Source organism: Nansenia antarctica, assembly GCF_963989245.1.
Source record: "Nansenia antarctica genome assembly, chromosome: 1".
Classification (NCBI taxonomy): domain Eukaryota; kingdom Metazoa; phylum Chordata; class Actinopteri; order Argentiniformes; family Microstomatidae; genus Nansenia; species Nansenia antarctica.
This window is the reverse complement of record NC_137674.1, coordinates 99440729-99460094: the sequence shown is the minus strand read 5'-3', so window position 1 is coordinate 99460094 and position 19366 is coordinate 99440729. Positions and strand designations below refer to the sequence as shown.

Sequence of the window (19366 nt, the reverse complement as noted above, 5' to 3'; positions counted from 1 at the left end):
TGGCAGCGTGCTGGACTCGGCAGGCGGGTTAACCTCAGGGGTCTAGTTCACGCCGGCTTAATCTTGGCATGTAAATACAAAACCAAGCCTTGTGAGTAATGGGAGGTGAAGGGGTGAAGAGTTTACGTTCACTATCTGCAAGGCAATACGCTCGGGGGCCAACCTGACTGGAATTGACATGTCAAATTACATTACAGCGCTCCTTCTTAAGGAATTCACCACGATGATAAAAGATGTGAACGTAATGAAGCTATGGAAAGCTATGGGCGTGGGGATTTCTGACGCAGTCAAACCACTGTATCTACTGTATGGACATTACAGTGCAGTGAAAAAACCAATAGCAGAGTGGCAACAATGTCCTCAATAGGGCAAACACAAACTGTTAGCCTGGAGCAGAGAGGAGACACTTGACTCCGCTCCACCGACTGTAATGACCCCCCCCCCCCCCCTGTCTCTCTCTTCGTTTCCTCATTTCTAATTGGCCAAACAGACCAACAGTGTGTCAAAAGTTCAACTCCTGGACGCGTACAGACCCTTGTCACCTCCATTGTCCGTCAACAAATGAGTCCCATAGAGAAACCATTGGCTCACTCTGTAATTAACAGATTCGATGGACGGACTAGTGTGGCCAGGGCCGAACACTAACCAGGGCTGAACACTAACCAGGGCCGAACACTAACCAGGGCTGAACACTAACCAGGGCTGAACACTAACCAGGACTAACCAGGACCGAACACTAACCAGGGCCGAACACTAACCAGGGCCGAACACTAACCAGGGCCGAACACTAACCAGGACTGAACACTAACCAGGGCCGAACACTAACCAGGACCGAACACTAACCAGGGCCGAACACTAACCAGGGCCGAACACTAACCAGGGCCGAACACTAACCAGGGCCGAACACTAACCAGGGCCGAACACTAACCAGGACCGAACACTAACCAGGGCCGAACACTAACCAGGGCCGAACACTAACCAGGACCGAACACTAACCAGGACCGAACACTAACCAGGGCAGAACACTAACCAGGGCCGACCACTAACCAGGACTGAACACTAACCAGGGCCGAACACTAACCAGGGCCGAACACTAACCAGGGCCGAACACTAACCAGGACTGAACACTAACCAGGGCTGAACACTAACCAGGGCCGACCACTAACCAGGGCTGAACACTAACCAGGGCTGAACACTAACCAGGGCTGAACACTAACCAGGGCCGACCACTAACCAGGGCTGAACACTAACCAGGGCTGAACACTAACCAGGGCCGAACACTAACCAGGGCCGAACACTAACCAGGGCCGAACACTGACCAGGGCCGAACACTGACCAGGGCCGAACACTGACCAGGGCCGAACACTAACCAGGGCTGAACACTAACCAGGGCTGAACACTAACCAGGACTGAACACTAACCAGGGCCGAACACTAACCAGGGCCGAACACTAACCAGGGCTGAACACTAACCAGGACTGAACACTAACCAGGGCCGAACACTAACCAGGGCTGAACACTAAAGCCCCTTTTCCACTATCGTGCCAGCCCGGGTCGACCCGGGCTGGCCTGCTTCTTTGGCGCTTTTCCATTTGTCGGCCCGGGTCGCCTCGGCTCGGTTCGGCTCGCTTCTTTAGCTACCCTTCGATACCAGGGTCCAAAATTAGACCCGGAACCTTTTTGCCAGGCTGCGTGTGACGTGTGACGCTGCACACCGTTGATTGGTCAATGGAAATCGTCATCCCATGTTCATAGATTTCTTCGCTAACCGCCATCTTGAAATACCACATTCGCTCTTGGAAAATGTCACTACAGTTTCTGTAATAGCTTATTAATAAAGATTAGAAAAATTATGCTGACCATCGTATTATCTTAGTTTAATGTCATTTCAATGCATCATAGAACTTTTATTTACAACAAGCATAACACAAAAATCGCTATTATGCACCGTCTTTGCCCGTGAATAACACCGGCTGTGAATGTGGTAGAAACACAATACTCCTTTGCTAACTTCACCATCGGTCTACGGTCATTTTGAGCCCTTAACCACCGCGCTGACACCCCGAGAAGTTATGCTTTTAACCGTAAACTCAATGAACCGGGAGTTCACCCGGCCGCTGCTGCTCGCAGCACCGCTTGCTGCTGGTTGAAAGTCCCGTTGACAGCGGGGGCAGAGAAACGTTTTAACAGGGAATTCGCTCCGCGCTGTCGACCGTGATAGGAGTGTAGGATCGATACCATTCAAATGGTTTTGGATTCCCTGTCCTCTCCTCTATCCGGACACGTTGGAATTGTTATCCTAACCCACGGTAATCCAAAGTTATTAACCCGCAAAGCACCGCTTGCTGCTGGATGAAACTCCTGTTGACAGCGGGGGCAGAGAATATTTCTACCCGGGAATTCGCTCCGCGCTGTCGACGGTGATAGGAGTGTAGGATCGATACCATTCAAATGGTTTTGGATTCCCTGTCCTCTCCTCTATCCGGACACATTTTAATTGTTATCCTAACCCACGGTAATCCAAAGTTATTAACCCGCAAAGCACCGCTTGCTGCTGGATGAAACTCCTGTTGACAGCGGGGGCAGAGAATATTTCTACCCGGGAATTCGCTCCGCGCTGTCGACGGTGATAGGAGTGTAGGATCGATACCATTCAAATGGTTTTGGATTCCCTGTCCTCTCCCCTATCCGGACACGTTTGAATTGTTATCCTAACCCACGGTAAACCAAAGTTATTAACCCGCAAAGGGCACCGTGTTTGTCCGTGAATAACACGGCACACAATGATACTACAGTTCATAAAGCAGACAAGTGAAGGCAGTGGTTTTAAGGGTTCAAAAAACATGACTTTATTATGTGTACATAGCTTCCTCTCTCTCTTTCTCTTTCTCTCCCCAAAAAAATCACGGTTAGTAATATACCACATGCCGAGGAAAAAGTATACGATAGCTTCAAGTTCCTCCATGTCGCTGTTGTTGTGGCTGTGTTGTGTCTCGTGAAAATATACGTCACCACCATGGCGCGCTTTTATGACGCGTAACTCCGCCTACTATCGCCTACTCCTCCTACTAGTTCCTGGTCTGTTGTTTATAGTGGAAAACCAAAACTGTTCAAAAGCGGGCCGAAGCGACCCGACCCGAAGCGAGCCGCTGATGGAAAAGCGCCATATCCAGGGCCGAACACTAACCAGGGCCGAACACTAACCAGGACTGAACACTAACCAGGGCTGAACACTAACCAGGGCTGAACACTAACCAGGGCCGAACACTAACCAGGACTGAACACTAACCAGGGCCGAACACTAACCAGGGCTGAACACTAACCAGGGCCGAACACTAACCAGGGCTGAACACTAACCAGGGCTGACATGCAGGGCGAAGGGCTGCATGAGGAGAGCATGCTCTAAGGCTCCGTATCTCTCTGAATCAAGGCTGTTAGTACTGACAGCTGAGCATATCATAGAAACAAACATGCCATTGAGCAGGAGTGACTTACAGTAACAGTGACACAACCGTAGCGATGCTAGCAATGCCAAGCGTAAGAGGAATGATTTAGGCTACCGGGCCTAAAGAGAGACACATGTATTATCCTCTTAGATGGAGATTATTATCTAGATTATCCTGTGGCTTGCTAACATACTTAGATAGTGATAACGGTAACCATGTTATATAGTGTACACCAGACCGGTAAATTGATTGAGAGTGGCTTTACTACTCAGTTAAGACATGTAGTTTAGACATGTAGCTCTCCTTCAGCTCTACTCCACCTACACACTATACACTACACTACACTACACTACACACACACACACACACACACACACACACACACACACACACACACACAGCCAACTCTCTTTTAATTGAAGAATATGCTGCAGGCAAACAACTCCTAACAAACACTAGCCCACCTGACAGTTTCACTAAATGCACAACATTTCTTTTTCATGTCGAATACTCCACGCAGCCGAGTGGAAATCAAAACAAAATCACCATATAGATCATGCACCGTACGCCTGGCAGAATGTATCTATGAAAGGCTGAAGGTTGTGGTATCAAAGGAGGGTTGAACCTGAGCAAGGCAGTGGCCACAGACTGGGGCAGAAAACAAAACCACACAATCAGCCAGACAGGGTTCAGTAAATAAGCTTCTGATGAGAAACAGGATACAGACGGGCGAACTCTAATCAGAACCCTCCTGTGTTCCAAATGCGTCTAGACATTTGTTCATCCAACGGAAGGACGAGCGAAGGTGTCCCCTTCCACCCTAGACGACACATCAGTGGTCCAGGTGAACGACTCCTCCCTGCTCTGTCCTCCCAGCCTGCTCTGCCCCCCCACCTCCCACCCCGCGCGCACGCTCTCCGGTCTCAGCCCACTTCCTGTGTCTCTCCTCGTCCCACATACCAAACCAGATGCTCTTCACACACCCCCAGGGGTTGATAGTTGACCATGACCCGGTCATTCTGCGGCTGGACAGGAGTTCCTGTTTCGCGAGTGTCCTGCAGCTGTCTACAGTACGAGCCCTCTCTGCCCGCGCGTGGGGAGGGGGGGGGCAAGGTCAGGGGTGGAGAAAGAGAGATTGGGTCTGTTCACATCTCACTCTTTACACAACCCCCTGACACATGTGAGAGACAGGAGGCATGCAACACATGCACAAGACCGTCCGGCACACACAGAGAGCTCTGTGTTGTCTGACTTTTTAAAAAAAAAAAAAGGGAAAAAAAGGGGGAGAGAGAGAGGGAGGGAGAGAGAGAACGAGAGGGGGGAAGAGAGAGAGAGAGATAGAGAAATATATAGAGAGGGGGGAGAGAGAGAGAGAGAGAGAGAGAGAGAGAGAAAGAGAGAGTGAGAGAGGGTGGGAGAAAGAGAGAAACAGATGGTGAGAAAGGGGGGGAGAAAGAGAGAGAGAGAGAGAGAGAGAGAGAGAGAGAGAGAGAGAGAGAGAGAGAGAGAGAGAGAGAGAGAGAGAGGAGAGAGAGAGACAGCCCCCGTCCCGTGTGCTGACCCTGTCCTACGAGCTGACCCCCGTCCCACATGTAACTGGCGGGTTCAAACCGCTCCCCCCATCACACGCGGATGTCAAGCCTCCCAGAAAGGAAACTAGGTCGATTCCGCACAGGAAGTTTTAGAAGACATGGGAATGGCGGGAATCCGCATCTGCAGCCTGTCTAGTCAAAACAAGGCCTCTGTTCTGTCTGATCTGGTGTGTGTGTGTGTGTGTGTGTGTGTGTGTGTGTGTGTGTGTGTGTGTGTGTGTGTGTGTGTGTGTGTGTGTGTGTGTGTGTGTGTGCGTTGCACAGACGTGTGTGTGTTGGTTTGAGGGGAACGCTGTGATTTATAATCTGAGAGAGGGGAAGGATGGATACAGAAACCTAACAGGGCTGTGCCTAAATATTACGTCTGTAGAACCAGGCCTAAATATTGTGTCTGTGGCTGGAGTTCCCCCCATCCTGTGGGCTGAAGCATCCCTCTACGTGTCCTGCCGTTGTTATGACTGACTCAAGACAGGACATACCTTATATCAACAAAGTCTCAAGTGTGCCTCTTCAAAATACAGTATTGGGAAAGATTGGAAAGACACTTGAGGTGCTAACTCAGGTACTTCTCAGTAACATGAAAGAAGGAATTCGCCCAAAGCATGGAAACACAATATACCCCCCAGGGGGGGGTTGTTGGAGGTGTAAATCGAAGTATGGGCAAGTTGTAATGGAGGGAACACGTGGTTAACACCAAATCTCATTCCAAGCCATGCATAACAATGAGCCTGTCCTTTGATGTCTACCCCCTCCATTGACACACCCTCAATACAGTACACACCCTCAATACAGTACACACCCTCAATACAGTACACACCCTCAATACAGTACACACCCTCAATACAGTACACACCCTCAATACAGTACACACCCTCAATACAGTACACACCCTCAATACAGTACACACCCTCAATACAGTACACACCCTCAATACAGTACACACCCTCAATACAGTACACACCCTCAATACAGTACACACCCTCAATACAGTACACACCCTCAATACAGTACACACCCTCAATACAGTACACACCCTCAATACAGTACACACCCTCAATACAGTACACACCCTCAATACAGTACACACCCTCAATACAGTACACACCCTCAATACAGTACACACCCTCAATACAGTACACACCCTCAATACAGTACACACCCTCAATACAGTACACACCCTCAATCTGTCTTTACATCAGGTTGCCTCTGTGCCTGTGTCGCAAAAATGTAATTACACTAGCAACAATAAAACCAGAATCAAGGTGCATTTTGGGATCAAACCAGACAGAGCATGACCCCTCTAGCAGGCCATTCATCCCACAGAGAGAGACATCTGTGTCTTACAGACTTTAGAATATACTGAGTGCTCCAGTCAGGATAATGGCAGGTAATGGCAGAGATTGATGAGGTGAGGGTGAGGTGAAGGGAGGTGAGGGTGAGGTGAAGGGAGGGGAGAGTAAGTGACGTGAGGGGAGGGGAGGGGAGAGTAGAGTAAGTGACGTGAGGGGAGGGGAGGGGATGGGAGAGTAAGTGACGTGAGGGGAGGGGAGGGGATGGGAGAGTAAGTGACGTGAGGGGAGGGGAGGGGAGGGGAGGGGAGAGTAAGTGACGTGAGGGGAGGGGAGGGGATGGGAGAGTAAGTGACGTGAGGGGAGGGGAGATGAGGCGAGGGGGGGAGGTAAGTGACGTGAGGGGAGAGGAGGTGAGGGGAGGGTAAGTGTTTTGAGAGCAGAGGAGGAGAGGGGGGGGGGGGGGTGAGGGAAGGGAAGACAAGGTGAGGTGAAGTGAAGGTAGAGTCGTCTATCTTCTGAAACTTGATAAGCCACAGCCTCACTGTCACTGCGACAGGCATCAGAGAGCATTATTCAGGAGAGGAGGATGTGATTGATGACCAGTGTTCATCAGACCGGATCAGGCTGCTGATAAACACTCTGAGAACCCTTGAGAGGCGGGAAGAAGGCTATTTAGCAAGGGAGGCTGGTGGGGGTAGAAATCAAAAGGATCAAACTTGATACCATTCCTCATTCCATTCCATGCATTGCAATGAGCCTGTCCTCCGATGTCTACCTCCAGCAGACTCCACTGTACCTGACAGCAGCAACCTCTAAAGGAGATATACGCTAGGTACAATAACACTCAACCCAAACAGGTCCACTCAGCCGAAACTATCACACGTTTGAAGCCCTCCCTCGAATGAAACTGTTTTCATCTCTATTTGAGGTTTTAAACTCATTATAAAAGGGAATTGAGAAGTTATCTCTGTCACTCCGAACGGTAGATAAGAGCAGCTCAGAATTACACCCTTGCCCTCATCACAAAGTCATTATTTTTCTTATTTTCCATTTTGCATGAATGGTGTGAGATTGAAGTTAAACTCGTATGGCAGTGGACCCTGATAATTGGCCTATAGAGATTTCTACCGACCCATCTTTTTCTGTGTGGAGTATCAGTTTGACTGATATAAAATATCTACTCTGCACATTTGGGCCTTCGTGGACTTAACCGTTGCTCCAGTGTTTTTGACAGGTTGGAGACGGGAGATGTCAAAGCATCAAAACCTTCAGTGGAGATGGTATAACAGAGGAACTCAGCCGAACCTTCTTTGACTCTGAAATCTTTCATATTAGCATACACTCACTGAGCACTTCATTAGTAACACTATGCTAATACTAGGTATATGACCTCCCTTTGTACTCAAAACAACCTTGATTCTTCGCGACATTGATTCCACAAGATGTTGGAAACATTCCTTTGAGATTCCTCAGGTGCACTTTCAAAGCTGTGACTCTCCCGTTCTACCGCATCCCAAAGGTGTTCTATTGGATTCAGATGCGGAGACTGGGAAGGTCACTGGAGAACACTGAACTCATTGTCATGTTCATGAAACCAGTTTGAGATGACTTTTGCTTTGTGATATGGTGCATTATATATTATTAGTCATTAGAAGATGGGTACATTGTGACCATGAAGGGATGCACATGGTCAGCAACAATACTCAATACTCACTCACCCCAAAATTCACCATTACACTACCTGAATGAATGAGAAGGTGTACAGGTGTTCCTACTAAAGTGTTCAATGAGTGTAAATGAGAGAAACTACACACACACACACACACACCTTCCTAGAGGTTCAAAAGCAACAAGAGCAATACAGTACTAATCCACTCTCACTTAGCTACTCCATCAAAATGAGTCAATAAAGCCTTTGTCCAAGATCTTTATATCTGCCACAGCTGCCAGAGCTAATGGTTAATGGTTTGGACAGGGTCCAGCGATGGACACACTTAATATTATCTGAGCGCTGTTTCACATTTGATGTAAAATCTCTAACTCATCACCTCAGACTTTGCACTTTTGCACGATTGTTCTACCTCATCAGAATATGTATACTTTTGCAGAAGCTTATCACAGTGCTGACGAGTGTTTTAGTCTGAATGAATACGTTGAGACTGTCTCTGCCTCAGTGAGCTTTGTTAACGGAAATGAAGTTAAACAGGTTTATTCACAATGATGAACTTCACTTCGACTTTGATGATTGTGATATTCTTCTGTGTGGTTGAGTGAGAACACAGGACCCAGAGAAAAGAGAAAACCCTTTGTTAGACTGGACTTTATTAAACCAACACACTCTTCTGACACACACAAACACACACACACACACACACACACACACACACACACACACACACACACGTCAGCTGTTTTACCCACAGAAAGACACTGGCTGTTGAGTCTGGCCACTGCCACCACAGCTCTCAAGAGTGGGAATCGAAATCAAACACAATTCTCGTTACGTAACCAGCAGTCAAAATCAACTGCTGGTCAATGCCACAGTTATGCAATGGCACCGGATAAGATGACTGTGCGTGGTAATTACATGGAGAGAGGGAACTATGGAAAAGGAAAAGTATGGTGAGGTACAAACGACAAGAGCAAGGAGATGTACAGTGTACAGTTTCATACCCTGGTCCTAAGAAACAGCTTGAATGCCCTGACTATCATGACTATAATGACTATCATGCACAGCCAGAATGTTATTTTTTATTTTTTATTTTTTTTACTATGTAGCACTCTGAGATTCTTTTGAAGGAAAAGTGCAATACAAATAAAATGCATTCTTCTTATTATTATTATTATTATTATTATTATTATTATAGCCAGAATGCCCTGAATATTATGAAAAAGCGCCCGAATAACCAACTTTGGATCTTAGTTATATAAATGTTATGTATTATTATTATTACCATGTACAACCGGAGTGTCCAACAGTTTGTTGTAAATGATTAATGCTGCAGGATTCCATAACCCAACTATTGGGTTATTGTGTTGCTGTGTCACTATGGGCCGGTTTCAAAGACAAGGCTTAAGCCTAATCCTAGACTAAAAAACATCTTCAATGGAGATTTTACATTGAAAGTGTGATTTAGTCCAGGACTAGGCTTAAGCCTTGTCTGTGAAACCGGCCCTAAGAATGGTGGAGCCTAGGAGGTTCATAACCAACCAGAAATACCCAGCAGAACACAGTCAGTTATTGTTATCAAAGGTCAATTCTTGTTATCTTGTAATCCTTGTATTCTTGTTATCTGCCAAACAGCTTCTCTATCTTTCGATAATTTTGACATATCCTTATCTTATCTATAGTGTGGTGGATTAGACCGACTAATGGAATATGTTGATTAACTAATGCACTTTTTCGTTCCACCTCTTTTTACATTTCACTGTGGCTCTCTTTTGTTAAAGTGCCATTTAGATAATGCCGTTGTCGGCGACGTGGTAATGTCACATTCAAATTATAATAAACTTTTCATCAAATGAAAAGGCTTTCAAGCCATCATGGCTAATGGAGATTTTGGAAACCTCTCCTAGCCTCTATCTATCAATCAAGTCTCTAATGACGACTTGTTTCGATAATGCACTTTTAATTATCAAGTGGTGGTTCTTGCGTCTGGACTTGGCAATGAGTGAATGCTGTCGATAATCAACTGGAGTAGCCGTGGTATGATGTGAAAAGCAAAGAGCTTCCAGTGGGTTAGAGGAAGTCTCTACCAGCGACTGCTGACTGCTGTTATATATCGTTATCCTCTTATGTTTTGTCTTGTTGTCTTTTAACAGTTTTTTATTCATATTCCGGTAAAGCACATTGTGTTGCATCAGTCTATTAAATGTGCTCTCTAAATAATGTTTGATTTGATTTGAAACAAATCATCCAAGAGAAATGTAGCCAGTCTCCTTTAATAGCTGCTGTGTCTAACAACACATAAACCTGTAGCTTACAGTAAGTCTGGTACGTGGATCCATAGCAGGAAGCTATATTTCTGCCAACCCCCCCCATCAATACCATTTAAATGAATTATGCAAGCAAATCATTGGAGCCATGGAAATGAGAGCACTTTGTGTGAATGGTAATTCTATTGGCCTCATTCCCCTCTCGCAAACATCTATCTGATTCCCTCCAGGACGAAGCAGTCAGATCCTGCCTCCAGCTTGACAGTGACTTGCAGCAGCACACAACTACGAAAAACATTTAGGCGGAGAGGGAAGGCTAGAATTCATTCCTGTTTGTTAATGAGATGGTGAGTGACTATAGCGAGTCTAGAGCTTGTGCATCTAAGCAGTAAATTGGCAGTCACAAATGAGTGACTGGGAGGGAGAGACACAAAGAGAGAGCACAGGGCTTTCTTCCCCATGATCCGGCAAATAAGCGAAAGCCCCTTTACTCACACTACTGGATCGCTTTTCCTTCTGGGGAGGAGATGACAGAGACAGGTCCAATTAGAAGCCAAGACTGGCTGTTGGTTAAAAGCCTATAGGACACGGCCTAAAATCATCACTAAGCAGAGAGGGGGACTCAGTGGCAGACAGGAAATCCACATGCGAGGGTATCAGAGAGAAATAAAAGGAGGATGTCAAACCAGTCTCCCCACAGTGGGTTAGTTGTGACTGTGTGATATCTATTAATTCTGCGCTGACATTTAAACGGCAACAATGATGGTGAAGTCGTGTCCTAGAGGCAATGTGGCGCACATCAGTGCACCTCCAAAAGGCTGTGGGTTCAAGCCCTGCTTGGCCTGTTCTGCCCTGTCTTCCCTCTCAACTGCCTCCCTCTGCATCTTCCTAAGTGACTCAATAAATGTTGATATTAAATAAAACTGTCATAAATAAAGTAACAGTGACAGAACGGGTATCAAACCCTGGTGTTTCACATGACTTAAGAGCTCACAAGGTAACTGAGTTTAAGTTTATGTTACTCAACAAGTAGGCCTAAGTCTCACAGACCTTTGTTATGCAGTAAAACAATGCCCAGTAGCCCTCCCCTTATCCCTTCTCCCCTTCCCTTCCTCCTCTCATCATATGGGGTCACTTCAGGCAGAACTTCATGTGCAAAAAATGTAATATCAGGATGTCGTCTATTCCAGAGCTGTAGTCCTTTGTTTCGGGGACATAAGAGTCCTTTGTTTCGGGGGCATTAGGAGCAGCAGATTTGACAAATCAATAGCTCTCACATTGGTGTGGCCAGGCAGGCAGCATCAGCAGCACTAAAGCCAGTGGGGCTGACAGATGCGATATGACATCATGGGTGTTCCTGTCCCCCTCAAACACACTGGCATAGAACCCTTCCCCCTCAAACACACTGCCATAGAACCCTTCCCCCTCAAACACACTGTCACCAGACAGGGAACAGGACAGTCTAACAACCCGGGGGGAAATGCATGACATTTCTCTGTTGTTTTATTCAAACAATCATCTAACGGGCTGAAACATGTTAAGTGACTATGAAGAGAGAGTAAGATCAAATGTCCTTGTTGACATCTTGCAGAGGGATTTTGGGCGTCAGCGACGATTTCAATATATTTGTAGGCTATAACTATTTGCAGTTGAATGAGCCTGGCTGACATCCTGAAGAAGTCACCCCCTCACCATTGTCAATTCCTTTAATTGTAATGTGGCTGAGGAAATCACACCCTGGCAATTACATTTAGCCTACATTTAGGGCATTTAGCAGACAACGCCTTTGTCCAAAGCAACTTACAACACTCCTTTGCGATTGTAATATATCTCACACCTTGTCCTTTGTTAGAAATTATATTTAAGGAGAGTGACAGCATTATTCTTGGAGTTTTGGGTTATCCACGTCGCGGGCACCATTCTCAGCAGCACTTAACCCAGTGGGGCTGACAGATGCGATATGACATGGGTTTTCCTTTCCCCCTCAAACACACTGTCACCAGACAGGGAAGAGGACAGTCTAACAACCCGGGGGGAAATGCATGACATTTGTCTGTTGTTTTATTCAAACAATCATCTACCGGACTCCAACATGTTAAGTGACTATGAAGAGTAAGATAAAATGTCCTTGTTGACATCTCTTTGAACATATAACCGGCTGGGTTTCCCAGTCACAGTTTAAGCCAGGTCCAGGACTAAATCACACTTTCAATTGAGATTCTCCATCGAAGAGGATTATTAGTCTTATTCTAGGTCCGGGTAACTGGCATGATTAGAATGTTGAAGAGAGTGTGTGGTTTATAGCATCCTAACCCAATAATATTATTAATAATAATAATAATAATAATAATAATAATAATAATAATATCTTTGTAAAGCATTCGAAGTACGCTTTACAAAATTACAGAAAAACAGTCAGACAGACAGAAACAGAAAACACAGCGACAACGCCAAATAGCTAAACTATAATAGCTAAACTGGGGGCCAAAGGCCTTGGTGAACAGGTGAGTTTTGAGGGCTGATTTGAAGGTACATTGAAGTATAAAGTCCAAAATGCATCCTCAGAAATGTTCTACCTACCCAGTGCCCTGTAGTCAGTCCACTGGCTAGGAATCATAATGCTATGAATGAATGAATGAATGGATGTATTTAGTACACTCATTCAATGATCTCCTGCACATGTTTTCTCATTTACCAGAACACACTATGTGCACAGTCCAGCACTGAATGTTCAAAACAGAGGAGCACATTCTACCAAAACTAACTAAGAAACTGAGAGTTCTCAGTATTGTTTATAATAAAGGTTAAAGTACAGTAGGGATCTTGACACTTCTTTGAGCACTGCACCTCGTTGTAGATATCATATCACCAGCAGATTATCAGCAGATAATCTTTAACCAGAGCAAAGTTAAGTTGGACAGTGGTGCTTTTAACCCTATGCTGGCCATATCTGGTCCAGTTTCAAAGGGCGTTGTCTTGTCTGATGGCTAATCACATTAATGTCTTTGTACTGGCCAACGCTATGTAACATTATGATCTCGATATGGCGCTGCTGAGTGACATAACATAATGCCATGCATAATGGGCATGCAAAGACGACAATGGTGACCTAATAAGTACCAATTCCCACACCAAAAATAGTATCTGGGCAACTCGGTGATCTTAAGTTCTGAATATAAACTGATCCCTCACCTCTTTCCTCCTGCTCTCTGCCCCGGGTCGGGTGATCAGAGCGGTGTCCCCGCACACCACGGCGGCATCCTCCACGAACACACAGTCCGGGAGACTCTCGTCGGCCGGGAGAGAGATCACCTCCAGCCCCAGTGTCTGCTGCAGAACCCCGACGTAGACCTCATGCTCCTGCTGGGCTTTCGCCAGATCCACGTCCAGGTTGTTCGTCCTCAGTGCCTCTTTGGCCAGGGATGAGGGGATAGCGCGAACAACGGCGTGAGTGAAGTTACCGAAACCTGCCATCAAGCCAGCCATGTTAGCTCTCAGTCAGTACCCTCAAAGCAGCGAACAGCTCCAACCGTATTCTAAATGTATAACTATAAGAGCCGATATGCTGTCAGTTGTCTTGTCTGTTGGTTTGTTTGTTTGTTTTCCCTTTTTTATTTACTAAACAGACAGCCTCACTCACTCCGGTCAAACAGGCAAGCGAGAGACAGCGCTCTGATGACGCGCACTCACAAACCGTCACGTGCACGAATGTATCAATTCTCAGTGAACCTCTCAGCCCGACGAGTGACAGTGAAAGCGCTGCACTGGGAGCCCAGGCGCTCTGTTACTTTGTAACAAGCTGTCGCAATCTCATTAGGTTACAAAGTTACCACAATGTCCTGAACATTGCAATATGAATAATTATATCATTAATGAATTGCCTACATTAATTACTAATGGAATATATATTATATAGACATATATATATTAATATTGGAAAAGAGTTCCGATTTCACAGAGAGACAACAGCTTAGAAGGTAAATTAGATTGAGTTGACATTGAGAGAGCAGGCAGGCAGACCGTTGATTATAACCCTACTCGTATAATTTCAAGAAGTCTATAGTGAAAAGCGTAATAACTGTATTATTGCGCAATAGTTATTGTCCGTCAATGCAAAAAAAAAAACAGGTAAAGATGCTCTTCTGTTGTGTTATAAATACAATAATATAAATAGGTAATATATGTCTTGGTGAATAGTTGCAGTCGCCAACGCAGACAATGCATTGGTATCCCCGAGGGACATATTAACCCCCTCCTCAACCGCAGCGAACAAAGAGCGATCCAGCAACCAGTAAGCTACTTTCAAGTCATTCATTATCCGAAACAGGCTACTTGCCTAAACATCTGGAGACTACGGCTCTCATGTGGACCCAAACCCCATGGTCACAAATCACCAATGTATCAAAAGAACCGTTTTTTACATTAGGACAGTGAACAAAGCACATTTCATTTTCTAATATTGGTTGCCACAGAAGTCATAAGAGACTGGTGGGAAAGGATGGTACCAATGAGGGGAGTGTATTGTGTGTGTGCAGGCAGGGAAGGTATTCATATTCCCTGTGGTGCCATCTAAGGAAGCCTCTGGGCTCAGCTTTGAATGGAATGTTTCTCCAGACATCCCAGAGCACATTCTTCCACACCCTAGGACCAAAGTTTGTCTTTTCTTGTTCCAGATCCACTCAATTATCCTGACTGGTCTAAACATTCCAGGAGTCCCACATTCCATTTTCCACTCCAGGACCCCCCCCCCCCCTCATCGACCCCAACCCCAGCCCCCCCCCCCCCCCCCCCCATATTTCTTTCCATTCCACATTGTTGATGTCTGTCTGCCTTCTCCCCCTCTCTCATGCTGAAGTATTTGGGTAAGCTGAAGGAAACCCCTCATAGGCACACCTGGAACATTCTAAGATTCTGCGGCCATAAAAGTGATTGAAAGCAGAGACGCCCAACCACCTGCGGTTGATTTAGATCTTAGACCTTCAAAAACAAGACCGATCTTTCAAGACTCTACTGTACATCCTAATGACTGGATCATAATAAGAAGAAGCTAACATTGTGTGGCACATAACCTCATTGCAAAGGTGCAAAGGTCCCAAGTGTTTGACTAAACTTGTAATGAATTATCCATTCCTATATACAGCAGTAAAATAAGAGTGTGCAGAGGTGTACCATGATCAATGATCCTCCTTGAATTGGACTACAGATACAGACTCATCCAGCACGTATACACTGTCCCTCTTGGCAGGGCTATATCATGCTGATTTTAACAAACATCAGTTAGGGCTGTAGAGGGGGATGAGTTCGATTCACTGATTAGCCAGTTGATCGAAGGGGGTCCAAATGGGTTTTTAAATATTGGTAATCGTTTTACCTCACCTTCAGTGGCCAGCTGAAGAAAGTCAATAGTCTGTGAGATTGGCTGGGTGAATTTGTTAATCATTCTATCTAACAGCAGCAGACCCTGCTCTTTCATGCACTCACTGTCAGTATCAAACCACTCATGGCTGACCAGTCACGCTTTACAAAACGAGCAATATTGTTGAAATGATGACGTGCCACAGTGTGGGATCGATTGATCGACCCTATAGTTCCCATCAACAAATAGATTTTCTTTCAAAACTTGAGTCAGATCCGTCACAATAGCTGTAGGTTAAACAAAGGCCAGAGCAGGAACTTGAAAGCTTACAGACTAGGAAAGGGGGCTAACTTGTGTACATAACAGCATCCTAATTCACTGAACTTCCTTTCTCATTCCATTCCAAGCTGACTCAGAGAGGAATTTTTAGCAGACGGTCTGCGTAACATAACACAGTTATGACAATTACTTCAACAATATATATATCTTAGATCCCATCTGCTGTTTAAACAGGCTAACATTAGCCTTCACCTGCCCCTGGGACATTTTATGGGACCAGAGAAAGTAGAAAAATGCAATGATTTTCTCAAAACAGCAGAGCCAATGGCACTTTCTGTTAAAGGGGGCGGAGACTGTGAGTCTGACTGGAAAATATTATGACTACCATTACTACATGGATACGCATGTCCAGCCCTTGTAATGTTTCCTGAAACAGGTAATTATGGAATGAGAATTATAGGATGTTATTCCATTGACACACAATGACAGCAATGTTTCCTATAACACACAATCTTCCTCCAAAGGGAGAGAGGGGCTCTGCTGAACTCCATGTCATGCCAGCAGCACAGAGCAACCACAATCAGTGCATCTCACTCGCTCTGGGGGTCAAACAGCCACTGGTGAGGTCATAGTACATAGTACATTGTAATGTATAGCATGATACATTTGAGATTTGGGGTTACACGGATGTTTGTGAAACCAATGTAAGCAATGGCACATCCTTTATTAAAATGAGACGAGACACACACACACACACACACACACGCGCACACACACACACACACACACACACACACACACACACACACACACACACACACACACACACACTATGCTATTTCAATTGAAATGTAAAAACTAGCCTGTAAAAACTTCAAACCTGCAGTCAAACCCTATTCAGGTTCATTTTAGACCAAAATAGATCACATACCAGAAAATTGTATAAGTTCAGTCATTGTGTAGCGCCTTGCATGAGGTTTAATTGGATACGATTCTCAAACTTTAATGATGAATGACAATAAGACCACTTCAAATGGTCAATAACACATGAATCAAAACTAGGGAAATGTTGACAATAATGTCAACAACGTTATTCAAATCACATCACCATCTAGTGTCATGAACTGGAAGTATGAAAATGAAGTCATAACAAAAACAATTAAAGCGCACGATAACATCTAGGCGGCTACTGTCAATAACAATAGCGCACGTCGGATATCCTAGCCTAATGAATGTCAAGTCGAACTTTTTCTACATCAAATAGAAAGGGGAGGAAATGGAGCAACTTCTTCATAATCACTGACAAAGACTGCGAAAAAAAGCGATCAATGAACAGCCTAGGCTACATGCAGAAGAAACAGATAAAGCAGAAATAAAAAGGACAAACTCACCGGAGGGAGATCTCTCCTTGGTCTTGACAACCATTCTCCGTTAGTTATTTGTTCAGGTTCTCTCGTTATTTCGTCATGTAGGCTAAGATCTAAAGTTACTAAAAAAACTAAGTCCGAAAAAATAAACAAATAAACAAACGTTAGCTACTATTATAATGGTTTATCATAGCGTCCTCCATTTAGCGGTCTGTATATCGTTGTTACAATTTACATTATTTGGGCAACTATTTAACCCGTCTTTCAAGCATCTCCTGATTCTATCACGTTTGCTTTCTTGGTCAAATCCTGTTTGCAAAATACCTCTAATCTTTGATTGTGAAATTTCGGTGGAATGTCACTTATTTGAGACCCGATGAAAAGTAGACTAAACCAGTTAGGTATTTTCTCCCCAAACCAACATCTCATATATGGAAAATTGGATCACTGTAGTAGATTCTTTTTTCAAATCGTGATGGACAGATTGCGTGAAAAGTAAATTAACCCAAGGAATGCAAAGGAATTTCCTGCATGAAGAACATATTTAACAACCCTTTAAGCTGTCAGGAATGCTTTGTGGTTGGCTAGCTGAGGGAGAAATATGTTAATAATGTAGGCTACTGCCATACCAAATATGGTGATATTGTTACGTCTGGAGTCTGGTTCGCATCTGGAAATGCTTAGTTCTACGGAATAAAGTGAATAGCGGGCCAAAAATAGAAGCCGTAAACTTTATTTCTCCCACTCCCCAAACCCGAGCGTACAGGACACATCTTTCCCCCCAACTCTGAAAAGTTACAGTATATTTCAAATACCATGAATAACTTGATGGTAAGGGCTGACCTGTCATCTTCTTTCATCGTTGCGAGAGGGGCATTCTGCCACATGGACGTGACACATAGGTAGCCTTTCCATCAGCATCTAATCTAGCAACACATTAATGTATTAGATGAAGCGGTCATAGCATGACATCATCACATGTCTATTAATAACCAATGAACCCACCAATGACGAATAGTCTTATTAAACATCATATGATGTAAAATAATACATACATTTAACACATGTATAATCAAACACATGACAATTATGAATAGCCTCAGATATTTTTATTTATTTTTTCATTTTTATATAATCTTGTAGGCTACTTGGCATCATAAGTAACTTAATGGAATTAGACAAAACTGCTTTTAGGGTAATTCCACTTATTTTTTTAAAGTTCAAGCAAAAAATATCAAAATGGTCAAAACTTAACAGTTGTGAGAAAAACAATAAAGCTAAGAAGAAAGGGACGAAAGGGAGGACAGTAAAGCAAGGAAACTGAGGAGGGGGGGAAAATGTGTTCAGTTCTCGGGGAAAATTCATTTAAGAAAAAAAAAAACTTAGACAGGGTGGTGCTTAGCTTGGATGGAAAACGCGCCAAGAAACATTCCTCGCATAGTTTTGGAACAGTTCAGCACCCAGCCAACAACGACGTCAGCTTTCACTACGGTATAAAAGTCGGGAGGTACTCAGACCTCAGCAGACAGCCACTGCAACCAGAGCTGGAGCAACTCCTAAGGCTCTTCTATAAGAGACTAGAAAACAAACCTAACCCGCTACAGACGAGACGACTGACTCGTTAACCAGGATAAAAAGAACATTGACTTACCGCACCGAAAGGGAATAGCGAAACGAATTGATTTCTTCTTGAATCACCAACGAGAGAAAACCGCAAAGATGTTGACGCTCTTCTCTATCGTCGTAATCTTCATCGGAAGCTTCGAACTGGTAAGTTTATTTTTCATATACAATATTTTAAAGTGACTTATGAGGGAGTTTATTTAACAATAACAGTTAAATGAGTTTAGAGTTGATATATAACATTATAATAATAACACTATGGTACTTTTATATTCTTTAGAAACCTGTTGCCCTTAAATCCAATAGTTCTAAATGAATCACACTGATGGAAGTACGAATGAAAGGACCGACAGTAATAGAACATGGATAGGTGTCTGCTGTATGCTGTTCGTCACCAAGAGTCCAGTCTCTAACTCGGGGTTCGGTTGTCCACGCAGGTCCTCTCCTCCTCCTGTCCCCTGGTATGCGGGTGCCCC

At 44.6% G+C, this 19366-nt stretch overlaps 1 protein-coding gene across 1 annotated transcript in view; it reads right to left on the bottom strand.

Moving 5' to 3' along the window:
- Positions 1-13904, bottom strand: part of ddah1 (dimethylarginine dimethylaminohydrolase 1) — a 58333-nt gene extending 44429 nt beyond the window's left edge. The window contains exon 1 of the mRNA XM_080544451.1: positions 13458-13904. Within this exon, the coding sequence (XP_080400577.1) occupies positions 13458-13751 (294 nt within the window). The 5' untranslated portion in view covers positions 13752-13904. The remainder of the gene's footprint in view (positions 1-13457) is intronic.
- Positions 13905-19366: the final 5462 nt, after the last annotated feature.